At 37.1% G+C, this 18,853-nt stretch overlaps 1 protein-coding gene across 4 annotated transcripts in view; it reads right to left on the reverse strand.

Annotated features, from left to right (window-relative positions):
* STIM2 (stromal interaction molecule 2) overlaps positions 1-18,853 on the reverse strand; it is a 133,648-nt gene that overhangs the window by 63,120 nt on the left and 51,675 nt on the right. For all 4 annotated transcript variants that reach the window (XM_036418920.2, XM_036418931.2, XM_036418950.2 and 1 more), the window contains exon 2: positions 12,161-12,291. In XM_036418920.2, coding sequence (XP_036274813.1) covers positions 12,161-12,291 — 131 coding nt within the window. The remainder of the gene's footprint in view (positions 1-12,160; positions 12,292-18,853) is intronic.

Below are 18,853 nucleotides of genomic sequence, written 5' to 3' on the forward strand. Positions count from 1 at the left end.
TCATTTAATGGCTGGTAATGAGCAAAGATGGCTTTTGATATAGAAAAACAAAAGCAAGAGACAAATAGGGAATTATAAATATAAGGAATCACAAAAGCTAATTAATAAATTGACTTGATAAACAAGATTACCCAACATCTTATGATTATGTCCATATATTCTTTTACTAAAATCTGTTTTTTTTCTTCTGTGTGGGAACTCATGGAAGGGCAAATTTTCACAGTGAAATAAAAGGAAAAAGAAGAGTGCACATAAGTATACACACACACACACACACGCAAGCCTGGCAATTGCAGCAGCAAACAGTAAAAGATCTTTCTGAGAAGAGAAGATCTGGAGATAAAAATCAGAGCTATAAATTGAGCAGTTCTTTCCATTTGACATACTTTCAGCCTTGCATATCTTAAATTTAATATTTTTGGACCATGGGTACCTATGGATAACTGAAAGGAATGAGTAGTTCAACTACATTAAGTAAATTGACAGGTTCTTATCAGCAGTTCTAGTAAGTTTTCACCTGTATTTTTTGTGTAGTTTCACTTTTATTAAAATTTTTAATCAATCTGGTTTGCCTTTTACATAAGATAAAAGGTTAGAATCTAATTTTATTTTTCTCTAAACCTTAATTATCCAATCATTGCTTATTGAAATAACTAATATCACAATGATCTTCAACGCTACCTGTATATATATTTGAAACATAGTCAGATATCTGTATTTATTGCATGGTTTACCTAATCGTACACATACATAATTCTATTCCTGGTATATTCATTCTATTGAGTACACTTACTTGTTTTTCTTTAAGAAGAAAATCGATGATGATTTTTGCATGTGCAATTTCTAATAAATGACATCATATACAAACGCAATCATTTTATATATAGCTCTGGCACAGATCTAATTGACATCACTGCAACTTAGTAAATGTGCTATGAATCCCAGTATCTTAGTACTAAAATAGCACATGATTTTTAAGATTTTATTTTTTAGAACAGTTTTAGATTCAGAGCAAAGTTTAGCAAAAAAAAGTAGAGTTCCCAAATATCCCTTGCCCCAGAGTACATGCATTTTTTACTGAAATACTCTCTATGCACTATTTAACATGTTAAGCACCATTCAATCACCGGTGACTGACACTATACTTTCCAGAAAGGAAGATAAAATAGGCTTGGCACTTAATGTGTTAAAGATCTATGATGAGCTTTATGTATAGATCAGTACACATAGGCATACATATGGATAGAGTTAACAAAAGTCCTTCTTTCTTTCTCTCTGAAATCAATAAAAATGTATTTTAAAAAACTAGGGGGGTGGAGAAGGCTAGCTTTAAAGAGATAGAGGAGCCGAAACCGGTTTGGCTCAGTGGATAGAGAATCGGCCTGCAGACCGAGGTTCAATTCCGGTCAAGGGCATGTACCTTGGTTGCGGGCACATCCCCAGCAGGAGGTGTGCAAGAGGCAGCTGGTCGATGATTCTCTCTCATCGATGTTTCTAACTCTCTATACCTCTCCCTTCCTCTCTGTAAAAAATCAATAAAATATATTTTTTTAAAAAAAAGGAGACAGAGGAAATAAGATATAGGAGACAGAAACAAAAGGTATACTTTTTGCATATATAATAACTTTGTTTCATAGACAGAAGTGAAACCATATAAATATTTTTATAATTATAAAATAAAATAAATTTTAAATGTAATCACTAAAAGTTACAAGTTAAATTAAACAAAGGAATCTAACTGTATTATCTAGTTAGAAATGCAATCATGCAGTTAGGAACTATCTCCACTGACTTTAACTCTAGGAACAACAAAAACAACAAAACTTATTTTTTAAAAAGGGTTCAACTGTTTTCAGTAACCACATGAGTAAAGTTAATGGTAGTAATATGTATCCTGAGACTGTTGTGTGTACACTGTGGGATAAATCTAATGAGTAATTATGCTGGCGTTGTTAAATACCAAGACTTCCCGTGTGACTGCAAGAAGACACAGGGGTAAAATCAATGAAGTTAAATAAAAACCTTGTAGTATTAAATTTATATCATAAGTATCAGGCTGAATTCAAAGTATATATCATCAAAAAACATAAAAAAATATTCCCTAGGTTTATCTACAGAAGAGGCTAGTACCTTGATTGTGGTCTGTCAGGTATTTTTTTCCTCCAATAAAACAAATCAAGGCTTCTCAAGGAAATGGTTGAAAAAAGAGAAATTCTGGAGCCAGAAATGTACAAGCTGAGCCTGGAACATCTTATCACAGCAGAAAGCCAGAAACTATCTACTAAGGCAAGCTAAAATGTCCAGTTTCTGCTGGACAAATACAAGACAATTTAAACCATAACAAAATAAATCATAATATTTAAATGAAATCCATGAATTCATAATATTATACACATACCCATATTCTCACAACCACACACACACACACACACACACACACACACACACACACACACTTTCTATCTCCTTTGGAGAATCCTTGGGAACTACCTAATTACTATTAGCAGTATTTTCTGAGAGAGAGAGAGAGAAGTGGATGGGGAGGGAGGAAGAGGAGGGAGGGAGGGAGGGAGGGAGGGAGGGAGGGAGGGAGGGAGGGAGGGAGAGAGGGAGGGAGGGAGGGGAAAAAACACTGATTAGTTGTTTCCCATTACACATCTTGATTGGGAATTGAACTGGCAACCTAGGTATGTGCCCTGACCAGGAATCAAACCTGCAACCTTTTGGTGCAAGGGATGATGCTCCAACCAACTGAGCCATCCAGCCAGGGACTACCTAATTATTTTTGAAAAGCTATAAATAAAGGGAAAGAATCATCCTTTTATCCTGTCTTTCCTGTATAAATAGAAAACCAAATAATTGCTATATTAAAATTTCTCTTTAAAGAAGTATTCCAACTAATAAGAAAAAAGAACAGAATTAAAATATTTGCATTTGCAATCTCTAATAGATTAATGAATCTTGGCAATAATCAACAATGGTGAATAAGATCACAAAATATCAAAGATAGTGTCAATTTTTTGGCCCACTTTAAGGAGTGTTGTGATGCAGCTGTTTAAACAGTAACTCCATTGTCAGAAATGAAGATAACAGAGAAAAATAAATTGGGTCAAGCAGAAAATCAGGACATATTACCCTTAGATATCCAAAAGGAGATATTGATGCAATTGATATATTAATCCAGAGCTTAGGACTCCAATAAATGGAGGGTATTTAAAAGCTTTGAAATTAGATATAAGATCACCAAGGGGTAAGTAGGCAAATAGGTATAAAAACTGAATTCAGGAGCACTCCAATATTAGGCCAGGGAGATGAAGAACAAATCAGCAAAGAAATTGAAAAGAAATAACTGACACAGTAAAAGGAAACTGTGGTTTCCTAGAAGCCAAGTGAAAAAAGTATGTTAAAAAGGGTTGCATGTTAAACTATATCAAGAGGCTGGTAAGTGATATGAAGACTGACAACTGACCACTATGTTACAACATGATCATCTCTGCTGAGCAGAGTAAGAACAGTTTTGGTGGAGTAACAGAGGCAAAAGCTTAAGTGAGTTCAAGAAAGAATGAGATGAAAGAAATAGTACACAGATCCTTTCAAGGATCTTGTTGCAAGGAAAGGGTAAAGAAACTGGGAAATAACCAAAGGGAAAAGCAGATTCGGAGAAGTTTTTATTTGTTGCGTTTATAAGGTAGAAAAACAATGGCAGTTTTGCGTCAGATAGCAAAGGTCCGGTAGAAATCGAAAACATGGTTGCTGAAGAGAAGAAAAAAAAATGCTACTTCACTGTCCTAAAGTGGTAAGAGGAGATAAGATCGAGTACACAGTCGAAGAATTCACTTCTGCAAGGAGCACAGTGAGCCTGAAGCAAGAGGAGAGAATTTAGAGTTTATGGGCACAAATGTAGACGATGAGTCCCCAGTGGTTATATGAGCTCCATCAATTAGAAAGGCACATTCTTTGGTCTCTCCCTAGACTACTGAATAAGAAACTCTAGGTGGGCCTACTCATCTGTGTTTTCAAAAATCCTCCAGGTGATTATGATGCACCCGGAAGATTGAGACCACTGGACTATGAAGATACAATGTACGTAAGTTTGGAGGAGGGAAAGAGAATAACAAAACACTACGTTCTGAAATGTTTTAGTTAATAATGGTCAAAATGGGTTTTAAAGAAGAAAAGAATAGCAATTTGGGAAGACCATTTAGAAGTCAAATCACAAGAATAAAGCTCAACAACTCAGAGAGGGAGACAGGAAGCAATGAGCCTGAGTTGTAAGTAAAATAGTGATACCATCAATAAAAATACCAAGATAGTTAAGAAGAGACAGGAAACAGGTTTTTAAGTAAGCAGGTGAGTGACTGGTTCAGCATGAGACTTTCTAGACAGGAAAACAGGAAAAGATGGCAATGTAGATTTTCAGAATTTAGGACAGAGTAGGAGATCCTAGAAGACAAAATGTGAAAATGAAATTTAGGACAAAAGTCAGGACTGAACATATACAAACATGATAATTAAAGCCATGAGCCTAAATAAAGCTTCCTAGTTGAAAGAACGGGAGAGAAGGGGGGGGAACAAAAAACAAAACAAAAATCTTATGGCAGACACTTCAGGTTTCTGGTTCTGCATGTAAAGAGCTACGAAGTTGCCACTTCATTCTAACAGGAAAAAGCTGAATTGACTGAAAAGTAAAAAACCCATCTTGGATCCATTAGAAAGGGGAGAACACAGGGCTAACTGCTACCTAGTGCTGGGGTAGGAAAATCTGAACTATAATTGAGGAATTGCTGGAGATTCAGTGCAGACAACTGAAAGTCTGACAGTTAACTCCAGGGATACCCAGTCATATGGAGGATGTAGAGGTTTAGAACGAGTCACCCCAAGATATGCCTCTGTGGTATATGAATTATTCTGAGCTAAAGACAACAGAGACTTAACTCGAGATAAAGACAACTTAACTCACTGAAGCCGGTTTGGCTCAGTGGTAGAGCATCGGTCTGCGGAGTCTGCGGACTAAAAGGTCCCAGGTTCAATTCCGGTCAAGGGCATGTACCTTGGTTGCGGGCACATCCCTGGTAGGGGATGTGCAAGAGGCAGATGATCGATGTTTCTCTCTTATTGACATTTCTAGCTCTATCTCTCTCCCTTTCTCTCTGTTAAAAATCAATAAAATATATTTTTTTAAAAAAAGACAACTTAACTCAAGATAAAGTTCTGCACCCACCTTCCTAATTACCTAGAAGATTCTGAATTAGAAGCCTTGCCCATAATAAGAGATTGTCAGAAATAAAATATGTTTACATAGAGGCAGTGCAAACTACTAATTACTGAATATCTATCTATTCTTATCGCTCTGCAATTGCCCTCTGAAACCCCAAGGTGCTTTAACCCTTCTTTAGTTTAAAGTGTCACATGTACCTCACTTTCCCTTTCTGTCTCTGAATCTTTCGTGTATAGGGGCTTCTGATTCTCTCATGTATGAGGGGTTCCTATGTATACACATGATTAAATTTGATTATGTTCCACAGTAATTGAAATACCAGCTGACATCTTAATTGCATACTTGTGAAAGACTTGTGCAAGACTCAGAGCCAGAATACCCAGCTAAGTTGTACCTATATATCTGACCCATTGAAACTGTGAAAAGTGTATAAAGTTATAAGCCACTATGCTCAGGAGAAATTTGTTACACAGCTATATAACTAATACACATGTTAAATTTTTAACCTAGAAAATTTCAGTTAAAAAAATATGCATTTATTCCTTTAGAAATAGTATTCTACATAATTCAAAAGTCAATAATCCTATTTTTACAAGATTTTCTACTATTTTTTCTAACCTTACTTTTACTTATTTTCATAAGTGACCATCCTTGTTTCAGATACAGATACATCCATGTTGTTAACTAAATTCTCTGAGGTGTCTAGACAAACGAGGACAAAAGTATTTTTTAGGTAGAATAGCTAATTAAAAAAAAACAAAAAACTTAAGTATTAGGTACAATGATATTTTTCATGTAGTAAGTTAATCTTAAAGTTAATTATACAAAAACTCTAAAACTATGCTGAATGAAAGGGGAAAATGGATAAAAAGGAAGAAAAATTTTTAAAGAGAAGGAATATTTTGAAATTTTAAAGTAAAAAGTAATAAAAGTTCATGCACACTAGAAACTATAATAAATTTTCCAGTTACAAAGCAGGCAATAATGTGAATTCTCACTGCCTCCTACGACTGTGTTCAGGGCAACAAAGCCATTCTTTTATTTAAAATTATTTGTTGATCAAGTGCCTGTACTTCCCAAAATATCTTCAATATTGACAGCACATGCCAACATTACTGCAACCAATACCTCAGTCTAAACAGGTCACAGATTCAGCATCTATCAACATCTACTTTTTTTTTTTTTTATCATGTGCCAAAAGATAATGATGTAGAGAGCAAAAGCTTTTTATATTGTTCCTAACCTGAAATACTCCTATCAGCAGACCAACACTCTCTCCACTGAACCAAACAAGCTACGGTGAAATATATCTGATTTTAAACAAAATTCACCTACTACACTGATAAAATTCTATTTTAATATACTTTTTAATATAAACTTTTTAATTCTAATTTTTATTACAAATGTTTAGAATTCCATTAAAATGTGAAAGACTTAGTAAGAATTCCACTGAACTACAAGTTACACAGACATGCATGCTTACTTTGTTTGGCACAGTGATATTAATAAACACTTCACACATTTGGGCATTTACTATCTGATGATGAGGTAAAAAAGATTAAAATAACTTGTAATTCTAGAACTATTATGCAATTAAATGGGCTGTCAAATATCTGCATAAGCTTCCTAATACCTCTCTAAATATTATATATAATTTTAACATCTTTTCTTTGAAGGTATTTTTAATAATTAAGAAAATGTGATTTTTTATTTTTTTTTATTTTTGCTATTTTTTCCCCAGACAAATATTTTTGCAATTGCAACATATTAACAAATATATTGGTCTTTGTCCCTGGTCCCTGACTCTTGAAATTTCTTGAAAGGAGTATTTTTTGCCCTTAAGTTTGTACTAGTGAGATGACTCTGGATTAGTCTCCTACATCCTAAGGATGGGACTGGTCACCAAAAAGACTCAAGTGATTAAGGTTGGAACTATCAGTCCCACACACCTGGCCTCTGGGGAAACTGAGTTCTATAAAAAAAGCTCTTAAATTTTGAAATTCAAAGCACTTCCAGGTTAGTGAACATAATGAGGTGCTAGGAAGGTGGCATGCCCAGAGGGCATGAAAGCTCCAGACCTTTCCTCCCATACCTTGTCCAATATATCTCTTCCATGTGGCTGTTCCAGAGTATTCTCCATAATAAACCAGCATACATAAGTAAGCTGTTTTCTTGAATTTTGTGTTCCATCCCAACAAATTATCAAATCTGAGAAGGGGGTCGTAGGAACACCTGGTTGAGAGCAGGTTGGTCAGAAGCACACATGGCCAGAGACTTGTAACTGGCATCTCAAGTGGGAGGCAGCCTTATGGGACTAAGCCCTTTAACCTGTGGAATCTGACACTACTCCAGGTGAACAGTATCAGAATTGAACTGAATTGTTAGACACCCAGTTGATGTTGAAGAATTGAAAACTTGATTGGTATCAGAAAACACCACAGAATAGTAATATTTACAACTTCATATGTCAATAACAAAAGTGGTTTCAAAGAATCTAGCCTTATTCTAGGTACAAAATTAAGTAATCTTAATAGGTTAATTTTTAACTTCTAAAACGTGGCTATCTAAAACTATTCCAGCTTTAAACATGAAAATGTACAGCAATATTTTCAAATATTTTATAATACTAAGACACTTAAAATTAATCATATATGCTCTCCCAAAATAATCCTTCAGCATTAATATGTTTTTTAACCTAAAACAATGCTAAGCAGTGATTAGATCCTCAACTAATACCAAAATCAAAGGAAAACAAAGTACCATCAGGATAATAACTTAAAATTATGTCTTTTCAATACCATAAAGTTTAATGTCAAAAGTTACCAGCAATTTAATTGTTGGACATAATTATAAAACGGCATGGACCATACACATACTAAATACTATATACTTCAGATTTGGCATGGAATTTGTTTGATAAAACTAATATGGTTATACTATAAATGACTAAGAAAATGGACAACAACAATTTTATAAAGGCTGTTTAGCCTAAAAAATAATTCTCTCTGAAAAAAGTACAAATATACTAACAAATACACTAACAAATTTTATTTATTCCATAATTTATATAGATTGTAACAACTTATGAATAGAATTTATGCTAGCATATTTGATATTCAAATCTTTCTTTTTAATCCTCACTCGGGGATATGTTTTTATTGATTTTAGAGAGAGAAGGAGGGAAGGAGGGAGGGAGGGAGAGAAGGAGGGAGGGAGGGAAGGAGAGAGGGAGGGAGGGAGGATCATCCATGTGAGAGAAAAAGATCAATTGGTTGTCCACCATACTTACCCAAACCAGGAATCAAACCTGCAACCTAGGTAAGTTCCCTGAACGGAAATAGCATTTGTAACCTTTTGGTACACAAGACAACGTTCCAACCAACTGAGCCAGGTGGGCCAGGGTTGTTATCCAAATTCTTAAGCAATTATACTGGCAACAAAATAAACCACTTGAGATTAGAAAGAACAATTCATCACTAATAACGAAAAGAATTATTATTAAAAATAATCTTATAGCTTGACTGTGTGTCCTGGGAGAGAGTGAAGAAATGGTAAGGATGTTAAAAGAATGAATTACTCAATATAATAAAACTAGAGGCCTAATGCACGAAATCCATGCAAGGGGCTCAGCCTTCACAGCCCCAGCTGCCTTAGCCCTCACAGCCCAGCTTCACTCAAGGTCATTCAGAAGGATCATCTGGATGGTTGTTATGCTGTTTGCTCTAATTAGCATATTAGCTCTTTATTATATAGGATGACTCAAATTAAATGGTAATTGCTTTATGTTGGTTTCCAGTAATAGTAAAACTCAATAATTCATCAATTTCATTTCACTCATTCTATCTGAAGACAAACAGATATTTAAATGCTCTTTAAGTTGGAAACATAGTATAAGCTAGCATTATTCTATCACCTGTGGTTCTATAAATGAATGAAATAAATTGGACTATTTAGAACTGAAAGATATTATTCTGATATTAATGTCACTGGACCCTAACCAAAATAATTTAACCATAATGAGAAAAGATAATCTCGGTAAGCAATGGTCAGCTAATGCAGGGACAGCTATACTAATAAAAGGGTAATATGCTAATTAGACAAGATGTCTTCCAGATGCCCTTCCTAACAAAGCTGGGCCTGGGAAAAGCTGCCTGCCCATGGTCCATAGCACCTGCAACTGCAGCCCAGGCAAAGCTGCCCCCAGGTGAAGCCGGCCTGGGTCCTGGGTGCCTGCAGCCAGCTAGAGGGAGGGAAGTCCAGGTCCCTGGTTCCTGCAGTCAGCTGGAGGAGGGAAGCCTGGGTCCTGGGTGTGGGCCAAGGCAGAGGTGGTTAGGGGCAATCAGGCAGGCAGGCAGAGGGGTTAGGGGTGATTAGACAGGCCAGCAGGTGAGCAGTTAGGAGCCAGCGGTCCGGATCAGGCCTAAACTGGCAGTCAGACATCCTCCAAGGGGTCCCGTATTGGAAAGGGTGAAGGTGGAGCTGAAAGATACCACCCCCTCGACTTAGTGCACAAATTTTGTGCATCAGGCCTCTAGTTAAATATAAGACTAAAGAGTTAATATCTGATATCTGATCTAATATGCACTAAAAAATCACTGTTAAATTTCCTAGCTAGAGAAAAACACTCTCAAAGTGATATTCATGAAGGATTAGAGAGGAAAACATGTAGAGGTGATAGTCTAGGTATAAGATAACAAATACCAAGATAAGCAATTTTCAACCTTTTTCATCTCTTGGCATACATAAACTAATTACTAACATTCTATGGCATACCAAAAAAATATATTATACCTTTTGCCAATTTGGAAAAAAAAAACAAAAAACAATTTTGATTCATTCACACCAGAAGGCTACTGTTGTGTGGGCTGTTATCTTTTTTTTATTTGACAATCTAAGGGGAAAAGAGTTCAGTGCCCCTGACTAAACAGTCAGGTATAGCATGTTTTAAAAATTCTTACAGCACACCAATGCGTCACAGCACACTGGTTGAAAACACTGTCCTAGATTAAAATAGAGCAAGCTGTAACTAGAATAGGTAAATGAGAAAGAAAATAACTTAAGAACACAAGATTTTGTTTATAGCAGGGATTGGCAAACTACAGCTTGCTGCTTATTTTCACAAATAAAGTTTTACTGGGATATAGACATGCCCTTTAGGTCCTGCACTGTTAATATGGCTATTAACAGGAGAGTTAATAGTTACTACAGAGAGAATATGACCCATAAAATCTAAAAAATTTAGTAGATGGCCTGCATTAGTTTCCTAGGACTGCTGTGTCAAAATACCACAAACAAAACAGCTTAAACAATAGAAATATATTTTTCACAACTCTAGAGGCTATAAGTCTGAAATTAAATTATCAGTACAGCCATGCTCTATCAAAGGCTTAATTAAGAATAGAATCTGTTCCATGCTTTTCTCTTAGTTTGTGGTGCCACCAGCAATTCTTGTCATTCCTTGACTTATCGCTGCATAACTCTAATCTCTGCCTCCACTGTCATATGGTCATCTGCTCCCCTCATCCATGTCTCCTCTCCACATGATGTTCTCCTCTCTTTTAAAGACACCAGTCACTGGATTAAGGGCCCACACTATTTCAATATGTCCCCATCTTAACAAATTACATCTGAAATGGCTCTATTTCCAAATAAAATCACATTCTGAGATAATGGGGTTAAGACTTCAAAGTATGTTTTTGGAAGGTACACACTTCAACCTATAACTTGATCCTTTACAGTAAAAGCCTGCCAATTACTGATTTAGAAGAATAAGAATTGAGAAGAAGTAGAACCAGGAGTACCATTCAACAGTTAGGGATTTCAAAGAAGACTGATGAGATTTTGTTTTGAAAGCAAAAGTAAGAGAACTCAACCTTTGTGGAGAAACTAAGAGGGATACCAGATTTTTTTTTTTTTTTTTTTGGGGGGGGGGGGTGTTAGATAAGAATGCTTAAGAAATAAGGCATTGCCAAAACCGGTTTGGCTCAAAGGATAGAGCTTCAGCCTGCGGACTGAAAGGTCCCAGGTTCGATTCTGGTCAAGGGCACATATACTGGTTGCGGGCACAACCCCAGTAGGGAGTGTGCAAGAGGCAGCTGATCAATGATTCTCTCTCATCGATGTTTCTAACTCTCTATCCCTCTCTCTTCCCCTCTGTAAAAACTCAATAAAATATATTTTTTTAAAAGAAATGAGGCATTATTTATTGTAAAGTGAGTACAGTAGTAATTATATAGGTGACCCCCAATATATCACATCTCCCAGTATTTATGCCCTTATATAATCTTCTCCTACATAGACTCTGAGCTTAGCCAAAACTTGCTTTAGCCAATGTGATATGAACAGGCTGTGGCAAGCAGAGGCATGATAAGCACTTCTATATGAGAACTTGTTTTCTTGCAACACTGACACCTGAAAGCCAGGTGCCATACTGTGAGGAAGTTTGAGCTAGACTCCAGAATGAGTGGTCACGTGGAGAGAGACCTTGAAAGACAAGAGGTCACCTTAAATATTCCAGCCCCAGCAGAGTTCCCAACTGAGTGGAAATGCAATAGTGACCTCAGCCCATACCTAGGGAACAGAGAAGGTTCCCAGGAAGTAAGCCCAGTCAACCCAAAAAATAATGAACTGTTGTCATTTTAAGCTATTACATTTTGTGGTGGTTTGTAAAGCAGCAATAGGTAACTGACAGAGCCAGAATAAAATATATATTTGAGGAATCCAGGAACATGAGACTAAGGGTTCTTACAAAACTGGGAAGATTTGATATACACATGTAGGAAAGAAAAGAAAAACACAAAATACAAAGGGTAAAATTAAAATGTAAAGAGAAAAACAAAAGATGTTGAAGGAGCTGAGTCATACAAGGAATAATGGGAAAATTTAAGACTAAAACTTCATTGCGTGTTATGAGACTTCCAGGGAAAGAGTTTTTCCACCTACTTCATCACTTTCATCTACTTCAATTCCACCATCTTTGTCATCATCCATTTGTTTGTGTATTGTTTGAAGAGCTTCAAGACTAAATCTGTCTTCTTCTGTGAAGCATGGTGGACTCAATGACAGGCAAGGATCTGAAAATACAACAAAGAACAATTACTAACTTGACATACCAAAATCCAGGCTATCCTTAGAAGATACAATATTTTTTAAAACCAACAAATTAAATTTCAAACTAAGTCAAACAAAGAGGTATCTTAAAGTCTAGCAGAGTATTCTTCAAATCAAAATTATCACATCTAAACACAACTGACTAAGAATAAATAATTCAACTTAATTGATATTAGGCAACTACAACCAAAAGTTACACCATTAGATATAAGAACAGATTTAAAATGCCAAGGGATTTGAAATTTCCAATAATATCCTTATTCTCAAACCACTCTGCTTTAGACCTCATTTAATATAGTACTTTATTAATCTCTATTTTATGAATCATTTTATCCATACAATTGATTATGAGCAGGGCTGGGACAATATTCTTCTTTTTCTCAATTGTTCATAATACCCAGAACTTAGTTGGGCACATCTGGGGGCTCTGATAAATTAACTATCACACATTTACTAAAGTTCTAGACTTCTATATTATGCAAAACAATGACAAGGTTATAAGCTAAAGTGATAATAACAATATCCAGCCAAAACTGGTTTGGCTCAGTGGATAGAGCGTCGGTCTATAGATTGAAAGGTCCCAGGTTCGATTCCGGTCAAGGGCAAGTACATTGGTTTCAGGCACATTCCCGGTAGGGGGTGTGCAGGAGGCAGCTGGTCGACGTTTCTAGCTCTCTCTCTCTCTCCTTTCCTCTCTGTGGAAAATCAATAAAATATATTTAAAAAGAAAAAAGAAAAAAAGAATATCCAGTAGTCAATAAAACTCACAGTCTCGTGAGAAAGAAGGTACATGGACAATATATTGGGTTAGGTACCACTGAGAACATTAGTCATAGGATACTATCTAACCTGACCTAGGAAAGAAATGTCAGAGTTTTCTAGAGGTAACCTCCAGGAGTTTTAAATGACCTATAGTTAATGCATTGGAAAAGAGAGAAAAGCATGCCTGGAAAAAAGAAACATCATATGTTCAGTGGCATGAAAACAACATTCAGAGAAATGCGACTGGTTAATATGTGGAAAAGAGAAAAGAGATCAGGTAGGAAATTGATAACAAGAGGCCAGATCTCTAAAAGTGATTTTCCATACTAGAGAATTTTGATTTTTAATCCTGAAGACTATAAGAAACCCATAAAGGATTTAAAGAAGAGAACTAACACAGTCAGATTAGTTATAGAAATATCTCTGGTGTCAGTGTAAAATAGACAGGCTGGAGGCAAGACTTGGAGCCACAGCTGTCAGACAAAATACAGTAATCCCGGAAGTACTCTACTGTCCATGCCTCCAAGGAATGGAGGAGGTAAAGGATAAAGATTGCTGCTCTAAGGTTTGGCGCTTGGCCAAGTTACAGTAGCGGAAGGAAAGAAGATAGGCATTGAGGATATGGCAAGAGTAATTAATTTCTCCACATAAAATTTGATTTCCTTTTGGTACAATGACTTAAGGCCTAGAAATCTAACTTAGAATAGTTGGGAATTGAACTCCAATACCTGTTCTAAAGTCTTTTACATTCCTGTCTCAGTTTGCTTTCTAGCTTAATTCAGCACAAATGATCATTTTAATTCAAATTACTGACTTAAATTTCTTTAATATATATGAAACATTATGAAGATATGTACCTAAATGAATCAGGTATAATGGCTAAAAGACAATGGCTAAAATATCAAAACTGTTCTCCTTTGACAACCTCTCATAGACATCTACCTTAGCTACCCAAAAATGCATCAGTGCACATCATGTACTCCATATTAGAACATGTTTCTCCTCCAAACAGATTTCCCTGTTCCTTTAAATGTAATATGGAGTGTCTATAATGTGCCAAGGCCCTTGTTGCTGTGGGACACCCAATATGACAACTAAGACCAATTTCCATCCTCAGTACCCTCACCTGTGTTAAATGCAACATGGTTTGATATATCTTTTCAGCATTATACTCTGAACATTCCTATCTTTTCTTTGAATCAAGGCCAAGACACCTTCCACTGAGAAAAAATGAATCAGCTAAACAGAATAAAAATTAAGTCTGCAATCAATACCAATTTTAAATTCCAGGTTGTTTTCCGCTACTCAGAGGCAGATGTTCAGAGAGAAACCAAGATGGCGGCATAGGGTAGACACCCGAATGCAGCCTACCACAACAAATTTGAATTTAGAACTGGAAAACGGGAAACATCGCCCTGAAGCGCCGGACGGCTGGCTGAGAGGAGGCTCTGCCATCTGGGAAGGAGAGAGAAGGCACACTGAACCTCAGGAACTGTGAAGGTGCGGAGAACTGTGCGTGCGAAAAGGAGGCCGCCAGACTTTGCTGCTGGCTTGCTTGCGGAGAGGGCTGGCCGAGTTCACTGCTGGCTTACTCCCAGTGCAGAGAGAGGGCGACCGAGTTCACTGCTGGCTTATTCCCTGAGCGAGGAGAGGGTGGACAGCTAATGCGCGGCTGGCTTTCTTGTTCGGGAGGAAAACAGAACCACCCTATTGCTCTGATAAACAGCCCCCGACAGGGAGGAGCCAGACTGTCAGGCAGTGGGCAGAGATCTCTCGGAGGTGTGTGAAGCCAGCAGCCATTACTGCAGGACTCAGAAACCAGACCCTCTTAGGAAGGGGCTGAATAAAGCTTGTCTACACCATCCCAAGACTCCACCGAACCAAGCGGAGCACAGAAGCCCTTCCAGTGGCTAGCTTTCTCGTTCGCTGTAAATAGGACTCTCCTAGGGAGGGACAGGCAGGAATCTAAAGCCTATCTGCACCGATACCAAAGAGGTGCGCGCCTGCAACCAATCGTGCAGGATTCACCAAAGCTTGGCTGTGCCACCCCAAGTCTCCACCCCATCCAAGCAGAATACAGAAACCCTCCTAGCTGAAACACTTCTGATCCTCATAGCCAATTGGCTTGGAGATCAACGCTTCCCAGTGATACCAACAACAAGCAAGCCTTAACAACAAGACAACAAAAGGCTAACACAGCCCACAAAAGGCTACAACAAGACTGTCCACCTCAGGTAACTGGGAGGCTGACCCACTGAACCATATAGACACCTTAGCACACAAAGCCACCCTACCAACTCAGAGAAGCTGTGAAAATGCCGAGACAAGGAAACAGATCACAAACAAAAGAAATGGAGGACAAGAAGCGACTGGATATAGAGTTCAAAACCACGCTTATAAGGTTTTTCAAGAATTTCCTAGAAAAGGCCGATAAAATAAATGAGACATATGAGGATATGAAAAGGGATCAACTAGAAATAAAGAATACATTGTCTGAAATAAAAAATATTATACAGAGTCCTAAAAATAGAATGGAAGATCACAAGAATCAAATCAAAGATTTGGAACACAAAGAGCCAGAGGATACTCCTCCACAGAAGCAAGAAGATAAGAGAATCCAGAAAGTTGAAGATAGTGTAAGAAACCTCTGGGACAATTTCAAACGAACCAACATCAGAATTATGGGGGTCCCAGAAGAAGAGAGAGAACAAGACACCAAAAGAATACTGGAAGAAATAGTGACAGAAAACTTCCCCCACCTGGAGAAAGAAATAGACTTACAAGTCCAGGAAGCGCACAGAACCCAAACAAAAGGAATCCAAAGAGGAACACACCAAGACACATCATAATTAAAATTCCAAGAGCAAAAGACAAAGAGAGAATATTAAAAGCAGCAAGAACAAAGCAGGTAGTTACCTATAAAGGAGCACCCATACAATTATCAGCTGATTTCTCAACAGAAACCATGCAGGCCAGACGGGAATGGCAAGAAATATTCAAGGTGATGAATAGCAAGAACCTACAGCCAAAAATACTCTACCCACCAAAGCTATCACTCAGAATCGAAGGCCAGATAAAGAGCTTCACAAATAAAAAAAAAAAGCTAAAGGAGTTCATCACCGCCAAACCAGAATTATTTAGGAAGAGGAAGATACAGATAAAAATTATGATCAACAAATATGTAAGTATCAACAAGTGAAACTAAAAGCCAAGGGAATTAAAAAATCTGATGAACAATATTAACTGGTGAATATAATAGAATCAGAGGTATGGAAGGGGAGTGGACTGACTATCCTCAGGGGAAAATGGAAGTGGGGGGTGTGGGAAGAGCCTGAGTAAAAACTGTGCACCTATGGCTGAGGACAATGGAGGGTGGGGAAAGGGCAGAGGGTGGAGTAGGAACCTGGTGGAGGGGAGCAATGGAGGGGGAAAAAATGAGGAACATTTGTAATAATATGAACAATAAAGATTTATTAAAAAAATAATTTTTTAAAAAGGCAGATGTTCAGTCTGATTATGCAGAAACAGGCAAATGAATTAAAGTGATTTCACCTAATAAGAAGCACCTACTACATTGTAGAAGTCAATGCCATTTTATGTACATAATTTAACCCCTACAACCCAGTGTGAGTTACCCATTACTTCTAATATTCAGATGAGGAAATGAGACTCATGAGTAGCAGGTTTAAGATCCCATCCCTAAACATGACAGTACTGAGATTCAAGCCAAGTCTTTGAAGTATCAACCCATGCTCCAGAATCAGAATAAACATTAATGGGTGTCACTAGTATCAGAGAAGAATATGCTATCCTAGATATTACCAGGACCTGGTTGAGGACCTGAGAGAACCAAGAAGCACAAATGTGCCCCGGGGAAGGGAAGGGGATCACTTGACACTTCAGGAATGATATTCACAATCTAGAATACAAACTTATACTTGCCACATTTCTCTTCCTTTTGATAATGATATGTCTCTGCTTTGATTCACACTCCCTTGAACAAACTTTTCTAACAAGTATATCATTCCCACATAGACTGACATATTTGTTGAATGGTTTAAATATATATAAATACTAGAGGCCTAGTGCATAAAATTCATGCATGGGTAGGGTCCCTAGGTCTGGCCAGTGATCAGGGCCAATCAGGGCCTTCCAGCTGCAGACCAGGGCCTTCCTTCCCCAGCTGCTGGTGGAGCCTTCCTTTGTTCTGCAATAGAACTCCCAGTCTCCCAGTCAAACTCCCGTGGGGACAATTTGCATATTAGCCTTTTATATATATAAAAGATAAGAAGCCAAATAAATTAATTTCTGAATACAAGTTATTTTTCCAGCAAATACATAAATGCCACACTCTAGGTTAGATACCAGGTATATGAAAGTAAAAACAAAGTTAAATATAGCAGGTGTAATGACAGATATGTAATAAATATATAGTGGTGGCAAGACTAAGGGAATAGCCCTGTCTATATATGCATAGCAAGAAAAGCTTAAAGAAGGAAGCGATATTTATGTTGATTCTTGAAAGATGAGCAAGTGTCTACTAGGAAGATATGTATAAGCAAGAACATAAGCTGCTAAAGGTTACTGCATTAACAAAATAATGACAATAACTATCGAAGGGGTTTAAAACAGGCCTGCCTAAAATATGCTACCTCAGCATGTGGATTATTTTAAACTGAAAGACATAGAGAACCTGTGAACTCACAAGAAACTTTTAAGTCTCCCTAAAGAAATTTAATGTGAGGCCTTGCCCCTAATAAGAGTTATTAGCAGATATAATTTTTTTATGACCTATCTACAGGGCAGGGCAAATTTCTAATTACTGAACATCTGCTCTCATTATCTTGCAAATGACCTTCTGCTGAAGCCCAAGGTGCGTTACCTCATCCTTAGCTCAGAATGTCTTAATTCCTTTTTTGTCTTTAAATTTCTCATGGATGTGGGGTTCCCATATGTGTGTATATAATAAAATTAGGTTATTTTCTCTTGTTAATCTGTCTCATATAGATTTGTTAGACCAACCGAAAAAAAAAAACATAAAAAGTAGAGGAAAGTTTCCTCTTCCCCCACATTATCTATTATGGAATGTCCATTATACATCATATATATATATATATATATATATATATATATATCACATTATTCATTTTAGTTTGCCTATAGAGTAGGCATTATTATTCCCATTTGATTAGATAATTAAGAAAAAATGTTGAGCCGGGACCGGTTTGGCTCAGTGGATAGAGCATCGGCCTGCAGACTGAAGGGTCCCGGGTTCGATTCCGGTCGGGGGCATGTACCTTGGCTGCAGACACATCCCCGGTGGGGGGTGTGCAAGAGGCAGCTGATCGATGATTCTCTCTCATCGATGTTTCTAACTCTCTATCCCTCTCTCTTCCTCTCTGTGAAAAATCAATAAAATATATTTAAAAAAAAAAAAAAGAAAAAATGTTGACATCAATGCGGGCCAGATTATGAAGGGATTTACAGATTATCCTAAAGTGACAATAAAAAAGAAAAATATTAATAAATTACTCACTGAAAACCCCTGTGACAGTTGCCCCTGTTTTCTCTCTAGTATACCCATGGCTGGATTATCCGTTTCAGTCCAACTCTAATGTTTCTCCTCACAGACCATCCTACTTCCCTATCAAAAACAGTCTTCCCTTTCACTCTCTACTTATTTTATTTTTTCTTCATAACACTTTTTCACAGCATACTATCATTACTCTTTCCTCTAAGTACATAGAGCAGTGTCTGTAACAT

Source organism: Pipistrellus kuhlii, unplaced genomic scaffold, assembly GCF_014108245.1.
Source record: "Pipistrellus kuhlii isolate mPipKuh1 unplaced genomic scaffold, mPipKuh1.p scaffold_m20_p_1, whole genome shotgun sequence".
Taxonomy (NCBI): domain Eukaryota; kingdom Metazoa; phylum Chordata; class Mammalia; order Chiroptera; family Vespertilionidae; genus Pipistrellus; species Pipistrellus kuhlii.